This window comes from Magnolia sinica, unplaced genomic scaffold (assembly GCF_029962835.1).
Source record: "Magnolia sinica isolate HGM2019 unplaced genomic scaffold, MsV1 ctg357, whole genome shotgun sequence".
In the NCBI taxonomy this organism is placed as follows: domain Eukaryota; kingdom Viridiplantae; phylum Streptophyta; class Magnoliopsida; order Magnoliales; family Magnoliaceae; genus Magnolia; species Magnolia sinica.
In genome coordinates this window covers 73,234-95,492 of record NW_026682818.1, presented here as the reverse complement: position 1 = coordinate 95,492, position 22,259 = coordinate 73,234, and the positions used below count along the sequence as shown (strand labels likewise).

Genomic DNA, 22,259 nt, shown 5'->3' with positions numbered 1-22,259 from the left:
TCCACCTGAGTTTTGAATCCCCTACTTTCCTGGAAGAACATAATGGATCGCACATGATGGACAGATTAGATGTAATCAATGCATCACTTTGGGAGATGTAATCAATGCATCATGATGGACGGGCCTCACGTGGACACTCCATGAAGCTTACGGAGATGTCCGTACGAAATCCACTCCCTCCATCAGTTTTCCCAGCTTATGTCACGGTGGGAGCCCAAAAAAATAGTCAGATCCAAGATTCAAGTGGGCCACACAACAAGAGACGGTGGGGATTGAGAGCCGACCATCGAAATCTTCTTGTGGCCCAAAGAAGCTAGGATCCCGCTGGCATTTGTGTTTTTCCGTTTAGATGGCATTTAAACGTCACGGTGAGCGCCGAGAAGGTTTGAAAGGTGGGCGTTTACATCCTCACCGTTCCTGTGGTGTGGCGCACTTCAATCTTGGATCTGCTTCATATTCAGGCTCCCATCATAATACAGTCTGGAGAAACTGATAGACGGAGTGGTTTCACGGGACATGCAGTGGGCCACAAGAACTTTAGATTACAGGAACCATCTGCCAAATTCAAACTAAATCACCATCCTCGCCTCTCCATCAAGAATGCGTCTGCCATGGCCGCCGCTAACATGCTCGAGGGCGACCTAGCACCACCTTCCGTTGTGGGGCCCACCAGCTCACCGGGCCCCATCCACGCGCGGGCCATCAAAACAGGCACCACCGATCTCTCCATCTTCAACAGCCTCATCACTCTCTACTCCAAAAACCCATCCACTCTCTCCTACGCCCTCCGCCTCTTCAATGAAATCCCATCGCCCAACGTCGTATCCTGGACGTCCATCATCACCGCCCATGCCAGCACTCCTTTCTCCCTCTCCCTCTTCCTTTCCATGCTCCGCCACCCCCTCCTCCCCCCCCCCCCCCAGCGCACGTTAGCCACCCTCCTCAAAACCTGCGCTTCCCTCCCCTCTCTCTCCACCGGCCTCCAGCTCCACTCCCTCGCCCTCAAGCTCTCTCTTTCCCATCTCCCCTTCTCCGGAAGCGCTCTTGTCCACATTTACTTGAAATGCAGCCTTCCGGACGATGCCCGCAAGGCGTTCGATGGAATTCCTCACAGAGACGAGGTCTGCTATGCTGCCGCCATTGTCGGCCTCGCGCAGAACTGCCGCTCGGCGGACGTGATCTCAATATTCGCAGGCATGAGATCGGCCGGCGTGGGGTCCACCATGTACAGCGTTTCTGCTGCGCTGCGGGCGGCAGCGGAGGCGGCTGCTCTTGAGCAGTGCCGGATCCTGCACGCGCATGCTGCCGTTGCGGGCCTCAAGTCGAACCTCCTTGTGGGGACTGCGTTGGTTGATGCGTACGGGAAGTCAGGCCTTGTTTCTGACGCGCGGCAGGTGTTCGATGGGTTGTTGCCGGGCGCGAACATCATCGGGTGGAATTCAATGATGGCAGCATACGCCCAACAGGGCGACTCGGGCTCTGCAATTGAGCTTTTTTACAGGATGCCAAGCCATGGGCTAGTAGCCGACGAGCTCAGCATTCTTGCAATCCTCACTGCATTTAGCAACTCAGGCTTGGTCTTTGAAGCCAAGCAATGGCTTGATTCAATGACCAATGAATATGGAGTGCAACCGGGGCTTGAGCATTACACTTGTGTGGTGGGCACCATGGCCTGGGCAGACCAACTCAAGGATGCGGAGAACCTCGCAAACACAATGCCATTTGAGCCCGACGCTGCAGTATGGCGGACCCTGCTCTCCGCCTGTGCAACCCATGGTGCGGTCGACATGGGCAGGGTGGTGGGCCATAAGCTTCTTGAGCACAACCCACGAGACGATTCAGCCTATGTGATGCTCTCAAACATCAACACAGCAGCTGGGAGATGGCCTGAGATGGCTGAAGTAAGGACGATGATGAAAGACAGAGGGGTGAAGAAGGAAGGTGGGCGGAGCTGGATAGAAGTGCGTGGAGAAGTGCACATCTTCTTGGCAGGAGACCGGAGGCATGAAAGGACAGCCGAGATATACGCCAAGCTGGTGGAATTGATGGAGGAGATTGCGAAGCTGGGCTACGTGGAGGCATCGGAGGTGGTGCTGCACGAGGTTGAGGCAGCTGAGAAGAGGGAGGCGCTTTGGTATCACAGCGAGAAGCTGGTGGTGGCATTTGGGGTGGTGAGCGGGGCTGCTCCACCGGGGAAAGCTCTGAGGGTTGTTAAGAATCTGAGGATATGTAGAGACTGTCATGAGGCTTTCAAGTTTATGAGCAGGGCTTTGGAGAGGGAGATTGTTGTGAGGGATGTGAATAGATACCACAAGTTTGAGCATGGGAGCTGCACTTGTGGGGATTACTGGTAAATGATTGAATACAAACGAAGAATCGAACTTGAGAGCTGATTATGAAACTGAGATCCTACGACGGTGGTGACCTGATTGGGTCAAAGTAGGTGATGGGCCTGCTGATCGAAACTTGGAAGATCGCAATTTGGGTGTAGTCCCTTTAGGGGGGACCGTAGATGATGTGCCCGTCGATTAATCGAAACCCAACCTGGAGGATATTGACTTGGGTGTAGTCTTTTTAGGCAGGACCATTTGATCCAAGTGCATTCCAGAATTCGCAGCTTGCTACAAGGCCTGTTTAGGCCGGGCTGCTGTTTGCATTGCGCTGCTGCTGGCTATACAGGAAGAGGCACAGTCTTTCACTGTTCCGAGATTGCTAGATATGTTGTTTGTAATCCCTGCTTCATGTTGTGCTGTTGTCATCATCTTTCAATCGCTGCAGGCACGGAATTGAGGGGACCCAGAATATTTGGACTGCCCATTTGCATTCTCATCCCAAAGGGAGGCTGGCACAAGGTTATCAGCCTGAAATTGAGGAGTCCTGATTTTTCCCGAGTGGTTATCTTCTCTCCGAGACTGCCTGCCAATTCCAGCAAGGTGGACAAGAGCAAAAGTTCCATTGTAGATATCTGGGTTATGGCTCTGCCTGTGCTTCACAACTGAAGTATGTTCTCAGCAGGGTGTTGCTCAATATCCTCAGCTCGTTACGAACTGATGCTGCATTTAAATAAAAATCCGTTGCAAGTAGATCCAATCCAATCATCTGAGCTTGGATGTGTTCTATGGTCATCTACGATGCCTGAACTCAGTCTCAGTCCATAACGAGCATCTCAGGTAGAAGCATTTTAGTAATCTTTCCAAGTCGGGAAGGCATGAACGGTGTTATAGCTTCCCCCGTGGAGCCCAAAACAAAGTAGCGGCAGAGCATATGACAGAGTGCCATAAGATTCACAGTTGGTTAAAGTTATTCAGCTGGACTCTTGAGTGGTTTGGGTTGCGGTTCACATCTTCAGATAGGTAACAGGAACCATAGTTTTAAAACCCAAAAACTCAACTTGACTAGACTTGATGTCTACCTGTATTGGGTTGACTCAAAGACTCATCTGGGTCTTTACTTGATTCTTTTAGATATTTGATAAATTGATTAATTGATTTAATGATGATATTACAGACAGATGCTTCAGTGCTCTCGGAACGCTATTGGAGTGCTCCTAGTTTGATTGGGACACTTAAACAATCCATTCCATTGATCTAGACTGTCCATTAGGTCCCATGCAGATATCATGGGCAACCATGTAAATATCACACTCATCTTATGATGGATGGTCACCATCATTTATACAAGAATAGGTCTAACCAACAATTTGATCCATCTAGTTGATAGTTCCTATCATGGATTTCTTATGATTCTGAAGAATTGACTTCTATTAGGCGATCTAAACCATCTCATCCATGGGTTGGAAAAAGGATAGCTACAAACAATAAGGATGAATTTAAGATGGATTCGGTCATCAAGTCAGTATGGTAGCCCTTGAAATGAGTTCTAGACATAATGGACAGTTTAGATTGATTTATTGAACTGTGTAAGTTACCAGATGCAACTAGTGCTGAAATAGTTTTTAAAATTTCTTTGCTAAACTTTTGTTTTTTTTGAAACTTGTTTAGTCCCAAATTGGAAGTGGAGTAAAGAGAGCACACCCACAGTGCTGTGGGGCCTCCATTGTGACTTAGTCTTGTCCAAGTGGACTTATCTGTTGGGCCTCAAGTCCAATGAGGTAGATGACAGACTATAAAGTCTCCAAGCCCACTTGGGGAGCTAAAAAGTCTCTTGACCTAGAAGCTTCTTGCTATTAGTAGCATTACATTGGGATTGCGTATTTCATTAACTGCATAATTAATATCCTTCTATAAAAAAAGATAAGAGTCAGGTGCTGGAACAACTTCAACTTCATCTCCTTATTTTCAATTCATTTCAGGCATATAGTGCAAGGTCAAGTACTGCGTCTTTGTTGAGCAATGAAAGCTTGCTGGAAGACTGGATCAAGCCAAGTTTAATTGGATCCCAAGGGTAGTGTGGCACCTTGCACATTTGAGAGGCTTCGACTATCTTAAAAAACCGCACATTAGTACGCGCCTTTAAGCCATTCTCGACATTCTCTATAAGTGCATATTTTATTTTCAACACGTAGGAGCACTATAACTTAATAGTGCTCTGACAGCATTGGAGCACTTGTCATAGATAAAATAGAAAATTCATTCACAAGTGTGGCTGATGCGTTGGTTGCGTCCTTACCTCTCATAACTTTTGACCAGGCGAGCGACTCATCCTGAGTGAGTTGTGGTGAGTCGTGTTGAGTTGACCTATCCATGGTCCAACTTGACAAATCCTGCCCAGTCGGGATCTTGTGACCCGGCTTGAAATCTTGCCGAGTGGGGTGGCCTTTGTATTCCATGGCATTGGTTATGAGGTATATTTGGTAGATGATAGATAGCAAAACTTGATTAACAGCTCTAAATTTCAAACTTTTGGTTAATGTGATTTCATTACTTGTGCACATAGAAAATTATGACCACTGTAATTGAAACCTAGTCTTCTAAAATAGTGGTGACTCGTACTTCTCACATGTGGCTCACCTGTGCATCTATCCAGATGATCCGACATTGTGAATCCCATTGGCACCTACCAAATGGATGGTCAGTATTGTCTGCCAGCTGTGAAGATTGGTTATGCTCCATCCAAAGCTGAGTCCACAGTCTGGTCTTTCTGTCCACTATGGCATAGTCACAGTAGATGAGTCCCCACCATTCTTAAAATGTTGGGGAAGAAAACTTCCATAGTGTGGCACAGTCTAAGAAATCACATGTAACTATATTAAACAGTTGGAATGTGGGTCCCAATAAAAAATTACATGGATTTGACCTATTATCAATGGACAGTGGGTCTGGTAATTTCAATGGTTAACTTAGGATTAACATATGCTGGCACATACAACTTGCAAGTGCCTCCAAATCGACTATCACACTCTGCCAGAGCATCCCCAGCCATGATGGAGATCCATGAGAAAGTCTTCTATGCCTTATCCCAATTAATTGGGGTTGGCTACAGGAATCCTATTCTATCATTCCGCTCTATCAAGGACCATAACTTCAGCTAGACCATAGGTCATCAAGTCTTTTCTTACCACCTTCACCTATGTCCTTTTTGGCCTTTCCCTTGCCCTTTAGAGCCTTCAACTTGTACCAACTTACTTTGTATATGATATTGAAAAATATGTTATATAAGAAAATATGAGATATTGGAAAATGTATTTCTTAAGTAAAATGCACTAACAACTATATAAAAGTATATGATACTGTTGATGTATGAGAACAGGAAGGTAAAAGTGTTTTTTTTTTCCCCTTATATCTGACATGATAAATTTTTTCTTTTTTAGAAAATAGAGTGCCATTGTCACATAGCTTGGTAGTTATTTGGTCCTTCTAGTTGCCACTGATGCTATAGTTTTAAGTTAAGGTGTCGTTTGTTATCTGAGCCAGTTGCTTTGCAATCTGGTGTTTGTCTTTTTTGCTTCTGGAGAAACCAACTGGTTGGTGAAGATTGGTGAGAGTGGAACTCATATTTAGGCATTTAAAAAAAAAAAAAAAAAAACTGTAACATTCTTTTTCGTGATCAGCATATGAACAAAGACATTCTTACACAGTGGTCAGCTTTTGCTTGTCGGGAATGCTTCCTCTTTTGACATTTTAATAATCTCAGGATGATTTTTTATCTTTTCCATGGACTTTTCCAAATGTTGACTCGTCATGATATTGCTTTGTCTAGGGTTTTTAACCTGAAGAAAAAAAGCAGTGGCCTGTTGTCTATATGAGCAGGTCTCTCATAAACTTCAGGGAAACTGAACACATTGTTATTGGGTGAACCTTTGTAAGCTTTGTCAATGGCAAAAGGTTCAGTAAATGAAGACACATTAAATATTAACTTTTTTATTTTTATTTTTTTACACACGCACACACACCCCCACACACTCACGCCGTAGTGGGATTTCACCACCTATGGATACTCGAACCCTTGACCGGGTGTTAACTTAACCTCATTAAAAATTGGTTATTATGTCACTGTTGTTATCCTAGTAAGTTCTTCTGAACAATCTTTTGTAAGCTCACATATGCCATTGTAATTTTGGAGAAACTTCCTAGTAGGATTTATTTATTTATTTTTAAATGGAATTCTCAGCTGAAGCTAATTGCTCACAGATTTGTTTATGTTTTGTGATTTTTTTCATACAAATGTGTCAAAATTGTTTTTGTTTTTTTTCGGTTTTGTGTGCTTTGTGAGGCTAATGAGATCATAATGCTTGCCAAAGGAAGTCTTGTTTCGAATCTCTTGATTGTTTTTTCTGCTTTTTGCTTTTAATGAAATTGAGGTCGCTCGTGAAATATATTTTTCATGCAGATGTTTCAGTCAATGAAGCATGCTGCAAAATTAATGAGCAATGTGGAAATTGGTGATGAATTATGCTTCACTAATTTTCTTGATTTGAATACGAAGTTATGAACTCAAGTATTTTCTACAATTCAGTGTTGGCAATATGAATTGTCATGGGATTTTTTGGGAGCAAGAAACTCCTATACATCAATATTTACCTATCGTGTAATGGGGATGACCTATACTGTTACAATATGCCTATGTACCGTAGCCAATTTTCAAAACCATGGGTTCAACACATGATGGGCCATTATAAACTAACTCCATAAATGGATGAATGTAATGCCACTATTATTTCTTAGTATTCTACATAAAAATCCCATTTGTTGCTGGGTTATTAAAAGCTGGGACATGTTTATATAGCAAGTCTTTATTGAAAATCACTAAGAGCCTGTTTGGCTTTGCTAAAAAGAGTGTATTTTTTGTGATTTTGATTCTGAAATTTACTTCTTTGGGATTTGAGTGTGTATGGTTAACCACTTAATCAATTTTAGGAAAACAATTTTCCAAATTTGTGCTTTTCCCACAGCGTAGCCCGTTTCCTTTAAGGGTTTCCACTTCTACATGCTTGCAAAGATCTCTGTCGCTTGTTGGAAGGTTTGTTGATTGCACACGAGTGTAGAGCCATACACATTATGTGTGCCATCATGGCATGTAGGTCCAAGATTAAATCCATCTACTGGATGGTCCCAGCCATGTTTTCCTTAAAATTAATCTGGTCTTCTCAGAAGGTGGGCCCCAATATTAGAAACAGATGGTTTGGGTGAGAAAACCTCAGCCAAACTGAGGCCCTCTGGCCAGTGGATCAACCTCATTCTTGGGCTAGGGCATCGATATAGTGGTGCCTTTCTACTGGATGGATTGGATCTCAGACCTGTGTGCCATGATGACAAACGTGTGGTGCGCACGTAAGTTTTATTCTACGTGTGTGGGCCTAGCAAATCTAATTTGCAGATGGACACAACTTTCCTATAACTCTCGCCTGCATCACTGTGCGCACATGAGTTTTATTGTACATGTGTGTGGGCTTAGCAAATCTCAGTTGCAGATGTACACAACTTTCCTATAACTCCTGCCTGCATCACTGTGGGGCCACTGTGATGACTGTGCGACATCTAGCCATCTGTTTCCCCCTATGATATTATGATATGATTCAATAAAAGAGGTAGATCTAAGACTTGAGTGGGCCACTCCATGGTAAACAGTGGGATTCAACTCTGACCATTGAACCTTCATGGGGAAATTGTTTTTTTCTTTACCAGTAAACATGCACTTTTCACATGAGCATTTGTCAAGAATCATTTCTTGATAATCAAGTCTACAGTTGCTAGAAGCAATGCCAAACAGGCCCTGAGGTTTCTGCCACATTTTGGATGAACACCTGTATATAATGCTGGTGCTAGATGATTTCTGTCATTTACTTTTTGGATGAACACTGTACATTGTGGTAGTGTTAGATGGTTCTGACAATAATTTGTCATCTTAAGGTGATAGGTTCCTTGATTATTAGACTGCTCTGTCTCTTAGTAATGTTTAAGGAATTTAAATTTGCATATTTGCGTCTGGTTATGTTTGGGGATCAATCAGAGGATCAACCGTTACCCTCTGGGGAAGTTATTTCTGGGGTTCTGCTTCTTCCATGTTATGTTGCCTTTCTATGCTAATGAGTTCAAAACATCCATGGCTAATATTCAATAGAGCTTCACATCTTTCATTCTGCAAAAATAAAACTGTCAATGACCTCAGAAAAACAACGCCTGAAAAAACATCTTTTATATGTCAAATCCAAGACTCAAGTGGGCCACACAACAAGAGACAGTGGGAATTGAGAATCCATCATTGAAACCTTCTTGTGGCCCCACAAAAGTTTTGGATCAGGTTGCATTTCCTGTTTTTTTCCTTCATCTTAGTGGGAATCACCTTATGAACTGGTTAAATGGCATTTAAACGTTACGGTGAGCACTAAGAAGGTTTGAAAGGTGGGTGTTTTCATCCTCACTGTTTCCTGTGGTGTGGCCCAGTTCAATCTTAGATCTATCTTATTTTTAGGCTTGCATCATTAATATAGGCTGAGGGAACTGATGGCACAAGGCTATCGGATAAAGCAACCATAAGTTGTATATCATGATCATCTAATTTTCGATTTGGTTGGTCGCACCTACTTCGATTCGCCTGTTCTAATGTGTATTGAAAGTCAGTGCAGAAGAGTGGGCCTGCAGAATCCAACAGCCTACATGATATGGGACCTTTGCAAAAGGCGATGATACATGGCACAAGTCCAGCAGCCCGCCTAACTAATACAGGAGCAGGTGGGTCTAATCACCCCTCTGATGCTACGGTAAGGATAGTCCCGGATTATGATCTATGATTTGCATTGTCTAAGGGACAAGCCAATAAGTGAGCCCTACAAACCCATGTCCAACCCATCAAGTATTTATTCCTTTTTATTTTGTTTATTCATTTTATTGTCTCGCATGTTATCAATTGTAATAAACATTATTTCATAATATCTAGTAAAATCGGCATCATTCTGCCTTATTTAATTTATGTGTATCTTTGTTCACTAAGTATTGGTGAAAGAATAAATTCTTAAGTCCGTGGACTCACATCTATTGTCATGGCGCAAAAAGAACTCATCTGTATGAATTGGCATATTTTCCTTTCACTAGTTGTTTGAACATAGCGCAATATTGGTAGTCGAGAGAATTCTTGATCTTTGATTTTAGTCTCCAATCTGTTTGTCTCGGAAATAGAGAGTAACTAGTGCATTGGTTGAGTCCCATGCTCTCTTAACTTCTGACTAGGGGAGTGAGTGACTCATCCCGAGTGAGTCGTGTCAGATATCCAACCTGCACAACAGATGCAGATCAAAGACACAAGTGGGGACCACATAAATTATAGATGAGGGTAAATTTGTATTTTCAGTTCATTCATGTGTCGATAACCATCCAAATGGTTTGGTGGGCATATATACATCACGGTGGAATACTGGAAGGTTTAGAGCCTTTTCATCTTCACTGTTTTCTATCGCGTGGCCCACTTGAATTTTGGATTTGACTCTTTTTTTTTTTACTTCATATTCTAACATCAGGTAGCGAAACTGATGAACAGAGTGGATCTTCAACAGAGACGGTGGGCCGTACAGAGCTTATGCGGTAAATATATGGAAGTCCGCGTTTCTATTGTGTGGCCCACTTGAGTTTTGAATCTGACTCATTTCTTAGTTGGTGTCCCAATAGAGACCGTGGGCCACCGCGTAGAGCTTATAAAGTAAAACGAGGGTAGGTATATTCTTATGTGAGTGGGGCTAGTAGACAGATTGTATCAACCTGAGATCATGGGGTCGAGTGCGTGTGTGAAAATAATAATAATAATAAAAGATAGAATTTTATTTAAAAGAATATAAATATTGTCTAGAGATGCTCGAGTACTATTGCATTTTTTATTCTCAACTATATTATAAGAAGTAATAGCATGATGACTATGAATGAACGGTTAAAGAATTTTATTTAAATTCATAATAAAAGTTTTGTTGGTGTGATTAGCGTATGATATAATCTACTCTAACAGTCACATTACATCAATTTCTTGAACACTGGGGTGGATGATGTGCATTTAGTTTGGATAATACTAACAAAGTGATATATAACAGAACCATACATTTTGATGATTATATTTGACTATAAATTAATTATATATAGTAATACAATGGGACAATTTGTTGACAAATAATAATATAAAATGTTATCGGTAGTTGTATTCATTTATGTGCAGGAATTTGGTTATAATTCACGTGGACAATCTATGGTAAATTATATATCATATCACATACTAGTTATAGAAACATATCCATCTTATATTACTTAATGTTATAATTAGAAAATAATATGTATTAATATATGTAATCAATTCAGTTTAGATATTGATGTATTAACATAACTTGAAATACATTATATCAAATAAAGTATATATCATCAAAATTTACATTAGTATGAGAAATATAAACAAACCAATATAAATGTAGTTAAAAAATAAGGTGATAGTTCTAAACAATGATAGTTCACTATTACATTCAAGAGATATATGAACCAGCTCAATATATTTGATAATAATAATTATTATTATTCTGAGCCGAAATATTTATTCATTATATGACAGGTTTAAATGATATTAAGCGACGCAAGTGAAATACCAATACTTTTAATTATGAAGCCTATATAAATAGGTATATTATATTAATGATCAGTTATAATAAAGTGATATAACATTAAGTAATAGTTATTCAGGTATATTTTGATGATCTATAATTTATTTGATAATTATGATTGATTCGATGTTAGAAGGTATAATCAGATGAGAGTAATTTATACGGATAAATTATGTTTCATATAATATTTATCACATATCTAGGTGTATATGTTATACACCTATACAATGGTAAGATGGGTACATGCTCATCATTCACCAATTAAATTATTATTATACCATCCTATATGAATGGTATAATAAAATATCTTAATAACTCAAATGGATTAATTTAGCAAATCTAAAATGTGACACAATCATTAGGTAGATAATATATATTCAAACGCTATATAAAATTTTAAAAGGTGAAATGATATTTTATAACTATCCAAACGATAGATAGTTATAACATATCCGTCGTTTGGATTAATAAAATATGTTACCTAGAATCTATAATATTTACAACTTGATAATTATCAAGTAACTTTTATGGTATTAGATGTTATGATATAATCAGATATGTTACTAAATACAAATCTAATTTTGTGATAATGATGCAGTTATATCCTATAAATTGAAGCAATCACGTAGTCAACCGGACATGTTGGAAAATTTAAAACAGTAGTAATGAAATACTACTGTTTTAAACATTTATAGCTTAATGTGAATATATGTATTATGTGGTAATACATATAATTTAGAATGAATTTATCAAACATTGCACCACTATACTATAGGATACCTCCTTCTGTTCTTTTGTGTATCATTATTTAAACTTATATAAATACATTATATATATTATTATATGTATAAGTAATCACAGTAATCATATTGCGCATTATTATAAATTTCAAGTTCATATTGTTATTTCAATGATAATATAATATCTCACATTGAAATAAGATAATTATTTCATTATATATTACATTATATACCCAATATTTATAAAATGATTGGGTAATGATCAGGTATATTTTATATATATATATATATATATATATATATATATATATATATATATATAAAAAAAATATATATATATAAAAATTGTAAATTTAATAAAACGTATGTTTATATGTAATAATACAATACATATATTAATCCAATATAAGTTGTTACCATAAAATATATAATAAAAATATCGACCACTATATTATACTTTAAAATTAGGCCTTTTGTATATAAATTCATGTTTACCTAATCAATCATGTAAATATATTAAATGATTTAATCCACTCCATCTGAACTTCCTATGAGGTGGATTAAAGGCCTCTAAAAATTGAAAAAAAATAGTTTTTATGTACTACAAAGTGGGGTCCACGGATGTGGCTCACCAATTAAAAAATTATTTATTATTTAAGGAATTCCACACTGATATGTTACTTACAATTTGTAGGGCCCACCGTAATGCTTATTTTAAATTCAATCTTTTCATAAGGTCACAAACACTTGAATGAAGAGTAAAAATAATTTTCATATTAATGCAAAACTTCTGTGACCTTTAAAATGATATTTTAAAGGTCACAAAAGTTTTAACATGCTCGATTTCATTATGATGCAATTTAGTTGGTGCACAATTTAGATAATTCTGTAAAGTTGTCCCGGATAGATATTACGTCACTTCGTGACTCTCTGATTCATTTTGTGCTTCCTTTAAATCAATTCATGGTATAGTCATCCCAAATCCTGACTGAGTCGAGTTCGGGTTACATAATAACTCAATCCAACTCGAACCGAAATTCGATCCAGTTGAACTTGACCCATCGTGATGTGTATTAGGCCCTTGAGTGAGACCCAATGTGATGTATATGTGGCCCATGAGTAACTCTGAATAACTCAATTTAACATACATTATAATATATTATCAAAAATGATATAACTATAATCAGTCATAATATTTATATTATCAACTAGGATAACATATATTATAAATCTCTGATGTAATATGTGTTCAATTTTGATTTTATAATTATATTAATAAGATCAAAATTAATATGATATTTTGTATAAATCATGAATTGCGCAACCTTTTCCCTTTTATATATATATATATATATATATATATATATATATATATATATATATATATATATATATATATATATATATATATATATCCATAAGAGTTCAAGATTCTCCCAAACCCAATTTATATAAAATATAGGATTTCTTTCTGGTAGGCCTGAATGATTCACTAGTGATAGGAGACTTATATTTCTCCTTAGTCATTTGAATAACTCAGAAGAAAATGTCAAAGAAAAAGAATCTGAGAACTATAGGAATAAACCTGAAATTTTCAACTAGAAAGGCCTTGACACAACGAAGTATACGTTGAGGAATCAAGAGTATGTGTCAGAGATTACCTGATTCAAGTCACCCTAGATGGCTGGCGGTTGACAAAAGATGAGAACCACGGAAGAAACTCTCAGAGAAATCGAACAGGGAAGTAAAAATGAATTTTTTTCGCTCGCCAGCTATTTATCGGGTGGTGAACTTCGATATCGTCGACATTTGTTTCGATGATATCAATATACCCCATTCGATGTTATCAAAGACGGAGTGATTCTTATGAATATTTATCACATATATTTATTTTATGAATAGGTTGGATGACAAATAAACATCACTGGGTCCTTAAAAAATTTTCAATGGTGGAAATCATTACTTCTACTTTTTCCTGTGGTATGGTCCACTTTACAGTCGTACCATATGTATAAACCCACGGCGGGCAAGGCATCGACGGGGCGAATTAGGCGGTGGGCAGGGGCGCCGTACTAAGTGGGCGGTGCTAGTGCCACGACGGGTAAGGCATAATCAATTATATTAATTCAAAAAATATATTCTAAATTGTGTACATAACAATTAAATGATAACAGTATACTCACCTTCTTAACTTGATCTAAACATATTATATATAATGATAATATCAAAATTTGGACATGGATATGGAATTTCCTTATTTCAATTATATTTTAACATTTGATTGTTATGTACACAATTCATGATTATCCCGATAGGTATTAATAATACTATCAATATCAAGAGTGTGGTTAATTATAGGGTTTGTTAAATCTATTACACAACATGATTATATATTATAATCATGATACATTATAAGCCTTTACATTGCTTTTTTGCTTAGCTTATTTTTATGTTATTAATAGTAGTGATAAACAATTTGGAACACTGAACTGTCACATGTTATATCTTATCAATGACCTGATGATTTGATAATAATTAAGGGGTGATGTAGTGGTACGAAAAAGATATTAGGGTTGGATATAATATTAAAGAAATTGTATTATGTTAATTATTGTCTTACCTTTACATGTAGTTTTGAAACCTTGAACTTGCTCGACCCGAGCAGAGACAACGGAGGTCTTCTGCTCTGAGACGCCATGAGAGAGAGAGAGAGAGAGAGTAGGACGAGAGAGGCGGCTCGAGCAAGTTAGAGGAATTAGGGGAATCGGGACGTGGATTGTAGAGTGAGGAGCTCACCACGCAATAGCGTCGTGTGGATTCTCTGTGGAGCCCACCGTGATGTATTTGTTTTATCCATGCCATCCATTCGTTTTTACAGATAATTTTAGTAAACTATTTCTAAACTGAAGCATATCAAGAACTCAAGTGGACCACACCACAGAAAATAAGGGAGATAATGATGTCCACCGTTGAAATAGTTTTTAATTATAAGCATGCGATTGCGACTATTTCTTGTGGTGTGGTCCACTTCAGCTTTCGATATACTTCAATTTTGGGTTCATCTCCTAAAATGAGTTTGAAAAATGTATGGACAGTGTGGATAAAATATATACACCACGATGGGCTCCATAGATAATCCACACCACACTATTCACCACGAAATCAGATTGCGTACTGAGTTACTCAGTATGCTTTTTTTCGTACTGAGTAAACTCAATTGGGCCCAACTTGAATGTATGTGGTTTATCCAATCTGTTCATTCATTGTTTTAGTTAATTTTATAAGTTAAGCCAAAAATTGAAGCAAATCCAAAGCTTAAGTGGACCATACCACAAGAAATAGCGGGAATAATGATTTCGACCGTTGAAACCTTTCTAGTGCCCATAGTGATCTTTATTTGCCATCCAACATGTTCATAAGATTACAAAGATCTGGATAAAGGGAAAATAAAAATATCAGCTTGATCCAAAACTTTTGTGGCCCCCCAGAATTTTTCAACGGTATACACTCAATTCACACTATTTCCTACGGTGTGGTCCACTTGATTATTGGATGCACTTTATTTTTGGGATTAGAAACTGAAATTAACTGTTAAAATGGATGAACGAGGTGGATCAAATACATAAATCACAGTGGATCCCACAGAGTTTACTCAGTACGCTTAGCCTACTGAGTTATTCCGTACGCAATCTGCGTACAAAACATCCTCTGCGTCCATAATGTGGGCCCCTTGTTTTATGCTTAGGAACTTAGTAACTCAGGTGGGCCACACCTTCCGAATGGATTGGATAGCATATAAAAACATGGTGTGGACCCACAAGATATCTGAGAAACTTTAATGGTGGGTTCCCTATTGCAATCGTTCCTGTGTTGTAGTCCACCTGAGTTTTGAATCCCCTACTTTCCTGGAAGAACATAATGGATCGCACATGATGAACAGATTAGATGTAATCAATGCATCACTTTGGGAGATGTAATCAATGCATCATGATGGACGGGCCTCACGTGGACACTCAATGAAGCTTACGGAGATGTCCGTACGAAATCCACTCCCTCCATCAGTTTTCCCAGCTTATGTCACGGTGGGAGCCCAAAAAAATAGTCAGATCCAAGATTCAAGTGGGCCACACAACAAGAGACGGTGGGGATTGAGAGCCGACCATCGAAATCTTCTTGTGGCCCAAAGAAGCTAGGATCCCGCTGGCATTTGTGTTTTTCCGTTTAGATGGCATTTAAACGTCACGGTGAGCGCCGAGAAGGTTTGAAAGGTGGGCGTTTACATCCTCACCGTTCCTGTGGTGTGGCGCACTTCAATCTTGGATCTGCTTCATATTCAGGCTCCCATCATAATACAGTCTGGAGAAACTGATAGACGGAGTGGTTTCACGGGACATGCAGTGGGCCACAAGAACTTTAGATTACAGGAACCATCTGCCAAATTCAAACTAAATCACCATCCTCGCCTCTCCATCAAGAATGCGTCTGCCATGGCCGCCGCTAACATGCTCGAGGGCGACCTAGCACCACCTTCCGTTGTGGGGCCCACCAGCTCACCGGGCCCCATCCACGCGCGGGCCATCAAAACAGGCACCACCGATCTCTCCATCTTCAACAGCCTCATCACTCTCTACTCCAAAACCCATCCACTCTCTCCTACGCCCTCCGCCTCTTCAATGAAATCCCATCGCCCAACGTCGTATCCTGGACGTCCATCATCACCGCCCATGCCAGCACTCCTTTCTCCCTCTCCCTCTTCCTTTCCATGCTCCGCCACCCCCTCCTCCCCCCCCCCCCCCAGCGCACGTTAGCCACCCTCCTCAAAACCTGCGCTTCCCTCCCCTCTCTCTCCACCGGCCTCCAGCTCCACTCCCTCGCCCTCAAGCTCTCTCTTTCCCATCTCCCCTTCTCCGGAAGCGCTCTTGTCCACATTTACTTGAAATGCAGCCTTCCGGACGATGCCCGCAAGGCGTTCGATGGAATTCCTCACAGAGACGAGGTCTGCTATGCTGCCGCCATTGTCGGCCTCGCGCAGAACTGCCGCTCGGCGGACGTGATCTCAATATTCGCAGGCATGAGATCGGCCGGCGTGGGGTCCACCATGTACAGCGTTTCTGCTGCGCTGCGGGCGGCAGCGGAGGCGGCTGCTCTTGAGCAGTGCCGGATCCTGCACGCGCATGCTGCCGTTGCGGGCCTCAAGTCGAACCTCCTTGTGGGGACTGCGTTGGTTGATGCGTACGGGAAGTCAGGCCTTGTTTCTGACGCGCGGCAGGTGTTCGATGGGTTGTTGCCGGGCGCGAACATCATCGGGTGGAATTCAATGATGGCAGCATACGCCCAACAGGGCGACTCGGGCTCTGCAATTGAGCTTTTTTACAGGATGCCAAGCCATGGGCTAGTAGCCGACGAGCTCAGCATTCTTGCAATCCTCACTGCATTTAGCAACTCAGGCTTGGTCTTTGAAGCCAAGCAATGGCTTGATTCAATGACCAATGAATATGGAGTGCAACCGGGGCTTGAGCATTACACTTGTGTGGTGGGCACCATGGCCTGGGCAGACCAACTCAAGGATGCGGAGAACCTCGCAAACACAATGCCATTTGAGCCCGACGCTGCAGTATGGCGGACCCTGCTCTCCGCCTGTGCAACCCATGGTGCGGTCGACATGGGCAGGGTGGTGGGCCATAAGCTTCTTGAGCACAACCCACGAGACGATTCAGCCTATGTGATGCTCTCAAACATCAACACAGCAGCTGGGAGATGGCCTGAGATGGCTGAAGTAAGGACGATGATGAAAGACAGAGGGGTGAAGAAGGAAGGTGGGCGGAGCTGGATAGAAGTGCGTGGAGAAGTGCACATCTTCTTGGCAGGAGACCGGAGGCATGAAAGGACAGCCGAGATATACGCCAAGCTGGTGGAATTGATGGAGGAGATTGCGAAGCTGGGCTACGTGGAGGCATCGGAGGTGGTGCTGCACGAGGTTGAGGCAGCTGAGAAGAGGGAGGCGCTTTGGTATCACAGCGAGAAGCTGGTGGTGGCATTTGGGGTGGTGAGCGGGGCTGCTCCACCGGGGAAAGCTCTGAGGGTTGTTAAGAATCTGAGGATATGTAGAGACTGTCATGAGGCTTTCAAGTTTATGAGCAGGGCTTTGGAGAGGGAGATTGTTGTGAGGGATGTGAATAGATACCACAAGTTTGAGCATGGGAGCTGCACTTGTGGGGATTACTGGTAAATGATTGAATACAAACGAAGAATCGAACTTGAGAGCTGATTATGAAACTGAGATCCTACGACGGTGGTGACCTGATTGGGTCAAAGTAGGTGATGGGCCTGCTGATCGAAACTTGGAAGATCGCAATTTGGGTGTAGTCCCTTTAGGGGGGACCGTAGATGATGTGCCCGTCGATTAATTGAAACCCAACCTGGAGGATATTGACTTGGGTGTAGTCTTTTTAGGCAGGACCATTTGATCCAAGTGCATTCCAGAATTCGCAGCTTGCTACAAGGCCTGTTTAGGCCGGGCTGCTGTTTGCATTGCGCTGCTGCTGGCTATACAGGAAGAGGCACAGTCTTTCACTGTTCCGAGATTGCTAGATATGTTGTTTGTAATCCCTGCTTCATGTTGTGCTGTTGTCATCATCTTTCAATCGCTGCAGGCACGGAATTGAGGGGACCCAGAATATTTGGACTGCCCATTTGCATTCTCATCCCAAAGGGAGGCTGGCACAAGGTTATCAGCCTGAAATTGAGGAGTCCTGATTTTTCCGGAGTGGTTATCTTCTCTCCAAGACTGCCTGCCAATTCCAGCAAGGTGGACAAGAGCAAAAGTTCCATTGTAGATATCTGGGTTATGGCTCTGCCTGTGCTTCACAACTGAAGTATGTTCTCAGCAGGGTGTTGCTCAATATCCTCAGCTCGTTACCAACTGATGCTGCATTTAAATTTCAATCCGTTGCAAGTAGATCCAATCCAATCATCTGAGCTTGGATGTGTTCTATGGTCATCTACGATGCCTGAACTCAGTCTCAGTCCATAACGAGCATCTCAGGTAGAAGCATTTTAGTAATCTTTCCAAGTCGGGAAGGCATGAACGGTATTATAGCTTCCCCCGTGGAGCCCAAAACAAAGTAGCGGCAGAGCATATGACAGAGTGCCATAAGATTCACAGTTGGTTAAAGTTATTCAGCTGGACTCTTGAGTGGTTTGGGTTGCGGTTCACATCTTCAGATAGGTAACAGGAACCATAGTTTTAAAACCCAAAAACTCAACTTGACTAGACTTGATGTCTACCTGTATTGGGTTGACTCAAAGACTCATCTGGGTCTTTACTTGATTCTTTTAGATATTTGATAAATTGATTAATTGATTTAATGATGATATTACAGACAGATGCTTCAGTGCTCTCGGAACGCTATTGGAGTGCTCCTAGTTTGATTGGGACACTTAAACAATCCATTCCATTGATCTAGACTGTCCATTAGGTCCCATGCAGATATCATGGGCAACCATGTAAATATCACACTCATCTTATGATGGATGGTCACCATCATTTATACAAGAATAGGTCTAACCAACAATTTGATCCATCTAGTTGATAGTTCCTATCATGGATTTCTTATGATTCTGAAGAATTGACTTCTATTAGGCGATCTAAACCATCTCATCCATGGGTTGGAAAAAGGATAGCTACAAACAATAAGGATGAATTTAAGATGGATTCGGTCATCAAGTCAGTATGGTAGCCCTTGAAATGAGTTCTAGACATAATGGACAGTTTAGATTGATTTATTGAACTGTGTAAGTTACCAGATGCAACTAGTGCTGAAATAGTTTTTAAAATTTCTTTGCTAAACTTTTGTTTTTTTTGAAACTTGTTTAGTCCCAAATTGGAAGTGGAGTAAAGAGAGCACACCCACAGTGCTGTGGGGCCTCCATTGTGACTTAGTCTTGTCCAAGTGGACTTATCTGTTGGGCCTCAAGTCCAATGAGGTAGATGACAGACTATAAAGTCTCCAAGCCCACTTGGGGAGCTAAAAAGTCTCTTGACCTAGAAGCTTCTTGCTATTAGTAGCATTACATTGGGATTGCGTATTTCATTAACTGCATAATTAATATCCTTCTATAAAAAAAGATAAGAGTCAGGTGCTGGAACAACTTCAACTTCATCTCCTTATTTTCAATTCATTTCAGGCATATAGTGCAAGGTCAAGTACTGCGTCTTTGTTGAGCAATGAAAGCTTGCTGGAAGACTGGATCAAGCCAAGTTTAATTGGATCCCAAGGGTAGTGTGGCACCTTGCACATTTGAGAGGCTTCGACTATCTTAAAAAACCGCACATTAGTACGCGCCTTTAAGCCATTCTCGACATTCTCTATAAGTGCATATTTTATTTTCAACACGTAGGAGCACTATAACTTAATAGTGCTCTGACAGCATTGGAGCACTTGTCATAGATAAAATAGAAAATTCATTCACAAGTGTGGCTGATGCGTTGGTTGCGTCCTTACCTCTCATAACTTTTGACCAGGCGAGCGACTCATCCTGAGTGAGTTGTGGTGAGTCGTGTTGAGTTGACCTATCCATGGTCCAACTTGACAAATCCTGCCCAGTCGGGATCTTGTGACCCGGCTTGAAATCTTGCCGAGTGGGGTGGCCTTTGTATTCCATGGCATTGGTTATGAGGTATATTTGGTAGATGATAGATAGCAAAACTTGATTAACAGCTCTAAATTTCAAACTTTTGGTTAATGTGATTTCATTACTTGTGCACATAGAAAATTATGACCACTGTAATTGAAACCTAGTCTTCTAAAATAGTGGTGACTCGTACTTCTCACATGTGGCTCACATGTGCATCTATCCAGATGATCCGACATTGTGAATCCCATTGGCACCTACCAAATGGATGGTCAGTATTGTCTGCCAGGTGTGAAGATTGGTTATGCTCCATCCAAAGCTGAGTCCACAGTCCGGTCTTTCTGTCCACTATGGCATAGTCACAGTAGATGAGTCCCCACCATTCTTAAAATGTTGGGGAAGAAAACTTCCATAGTGTGGCACAGTCTAAGAAATCACATGTAACTATATTAAACAGTTGGAATGTGGGTCCCAATAAAAAATTACATGGATTTGACCTATTATCAATGGACAGTGGGTCTGGTAATTTCAATGGTTAACTTAGGATTAACATATGCTGGCACATACAACTTGCAAGTGCCTCCAAATCGACTATCACACTCTGCCAGAGCATCCCCAGCCATGATGGAGATCCATGAGAAAGTCTTCTATGCCTTATCCCAATTAATTGGGGTTGGCTACAGGAATCCTATTCTATCATTCCGCTCTATCAAGGACCATAACTTCAGCTAGACCATAGGTCATCAAGTCTTTTCTTACCACCTTCACCTATGTCCTTTTTGGCCTTTCCCTTGCCCTTTAGAGCCTTCAACTTGTACCAACTTACTTTGTATATGATATTGAAAAATATGTTATATAAGAAAATATGAGTATTGGAAAATGTATTTCTTAAGTAAAATGCACTAACAACTATATAAAAGTATATGATACTGTTGATGTATGAGAACAGGAAGGTAAAAGTGTTTTTTTTTTTTCCCTTATATCTGACATGATAAATTTTTTCTTTTTTAGAAAATAGAGTGCCATTGTCACATAGCTTGGTAGTTATTTGGTCCTTCTAGTTGCCACTGATGCTATAGTTTTAAGTTAAGGTGTCGTTTGTTATCTGAGCCAGTTGCTTTGCAATCTGGTGTTTGTCTTTTTTGCTTCTGGAGAAACCAACTGGTTGGTGAAGATTGGTGAGAGTGGAACTCATATTTAGGCATTTAAAAAAAAAAAAAAAAAAACTATAACATTCTTTTTCGTGATCAGCATATGAACAAAGACATTCTTACACAGTGGTCAGCTTTTGCTTGTCGGGAATGCTTCCTCTTTTGACATTTTAATAATCTCAGGATGATTTTTTATCTTTTCCATGGACTTTTCCAAATGTTGACTCGTCATGATATTGCTTTGTCTAGGGTTTTTAACCTGAAGAAAAAAAGCAGTGGCCTGTTGTCTATATGAGCAGGTCTCTCATAAACTTCAGGGAAACTGAACACATTGTTATTGGGTGAACCTTTGTAAGCTTTGTCAATGGCAAAAGGTTCAGTAAATGAAGACACATTAAATATTAACTTTTTTATTTTTATTTTTTTACACACGCACACACACCCCCACACACTCACGCCGTAGTGGGATTTCACCACCTATGGATACTCGAACCCTTGACCGGGTGTTAACTTAACCTCATTAAAAATTGGTTATTATGTCACTGTTGTTATCCTAGTAAGTTCTTCTGAACAATCTTTTGTAAGCTCACATATGCCATTGCAATTTTGGAGAAACTTCCTAGTAGGATTTTTTTTATTTATTTTTAAATGGAATTCTCAGCTGAAGCTAATTGCTCACAGATTTGTTTATGTTTTGTGATTTTT

General features: G+C 40.4%; 1 protein-coding gene, 2 non-coding genes and 1 pseudogene across 3 annotated transcripts; all 4 read left to right on the top strand.

The window, feature by feature from the left end:
- Nucleotides 1-568: 568 nt before the first annotated feature.
- Nucleotides 569-2,446, top strand: LOC131236305 (pentatricopeptide repeat-containing protein At4g33170-like). Its single transcript, XM_058233419.1, has one exon. The coding sequence runs from the start codon at nucleotides 612-614 to the stop codon at nucleotides 2,352-2,354; it is 1,743 nt and encodes a 580-aa protein (XP_058089402.1). The 5' UTR covers nucleotides 569-611; the 3' UTR covers nucleotides 2,355-2,446.
- A 3,730-nt stretch (nucleotides 2,447-6,176) lies between these two features.
- On the top strand, nucleotides 6,177-6,307 carry LOC131236308 (small nucleolar RNA snoR74). The gene has a single exon (XR_009166673.1). It is a non-coding gene; the product is annotated as a small nucleolar RNA snoR74 (small nucleolar RNA).
- A 9,928-nt stretch (nucleotides 6,308-16,235) lies between these two features.
- On the top strand, nucleotides 16,236-18,090 carry LOC131236302 (pentatricopeptide repeat-containing protein At4g33170-like; annotated as a pseudogene).
- Nucleotides 18,091-21,820: 3,730 nt separating this feature from the next.
- On the top strand, nucleotides 21,821-21,951 carry LOC131236307 (small nucleolar RNA snoR74). The gene has a single exon (XR_009166672.1). It is a non-coding gene; the product is annotated as a small nucleolar RNA snoR74 (small nucleolar RNA).
- Nucleotides 21,952-22,259: the final 308 nt, after the last annotated feature.

Excerpts from the sequence above, each read along its gene's own strand:
- LOC131236305 (XM_058233419.1), top strand. The coding sequence starts at position 612 with ATGGCCGCCGCTAACATGCTCGAGGGCGACCTAGCACCACCTTCCGTT.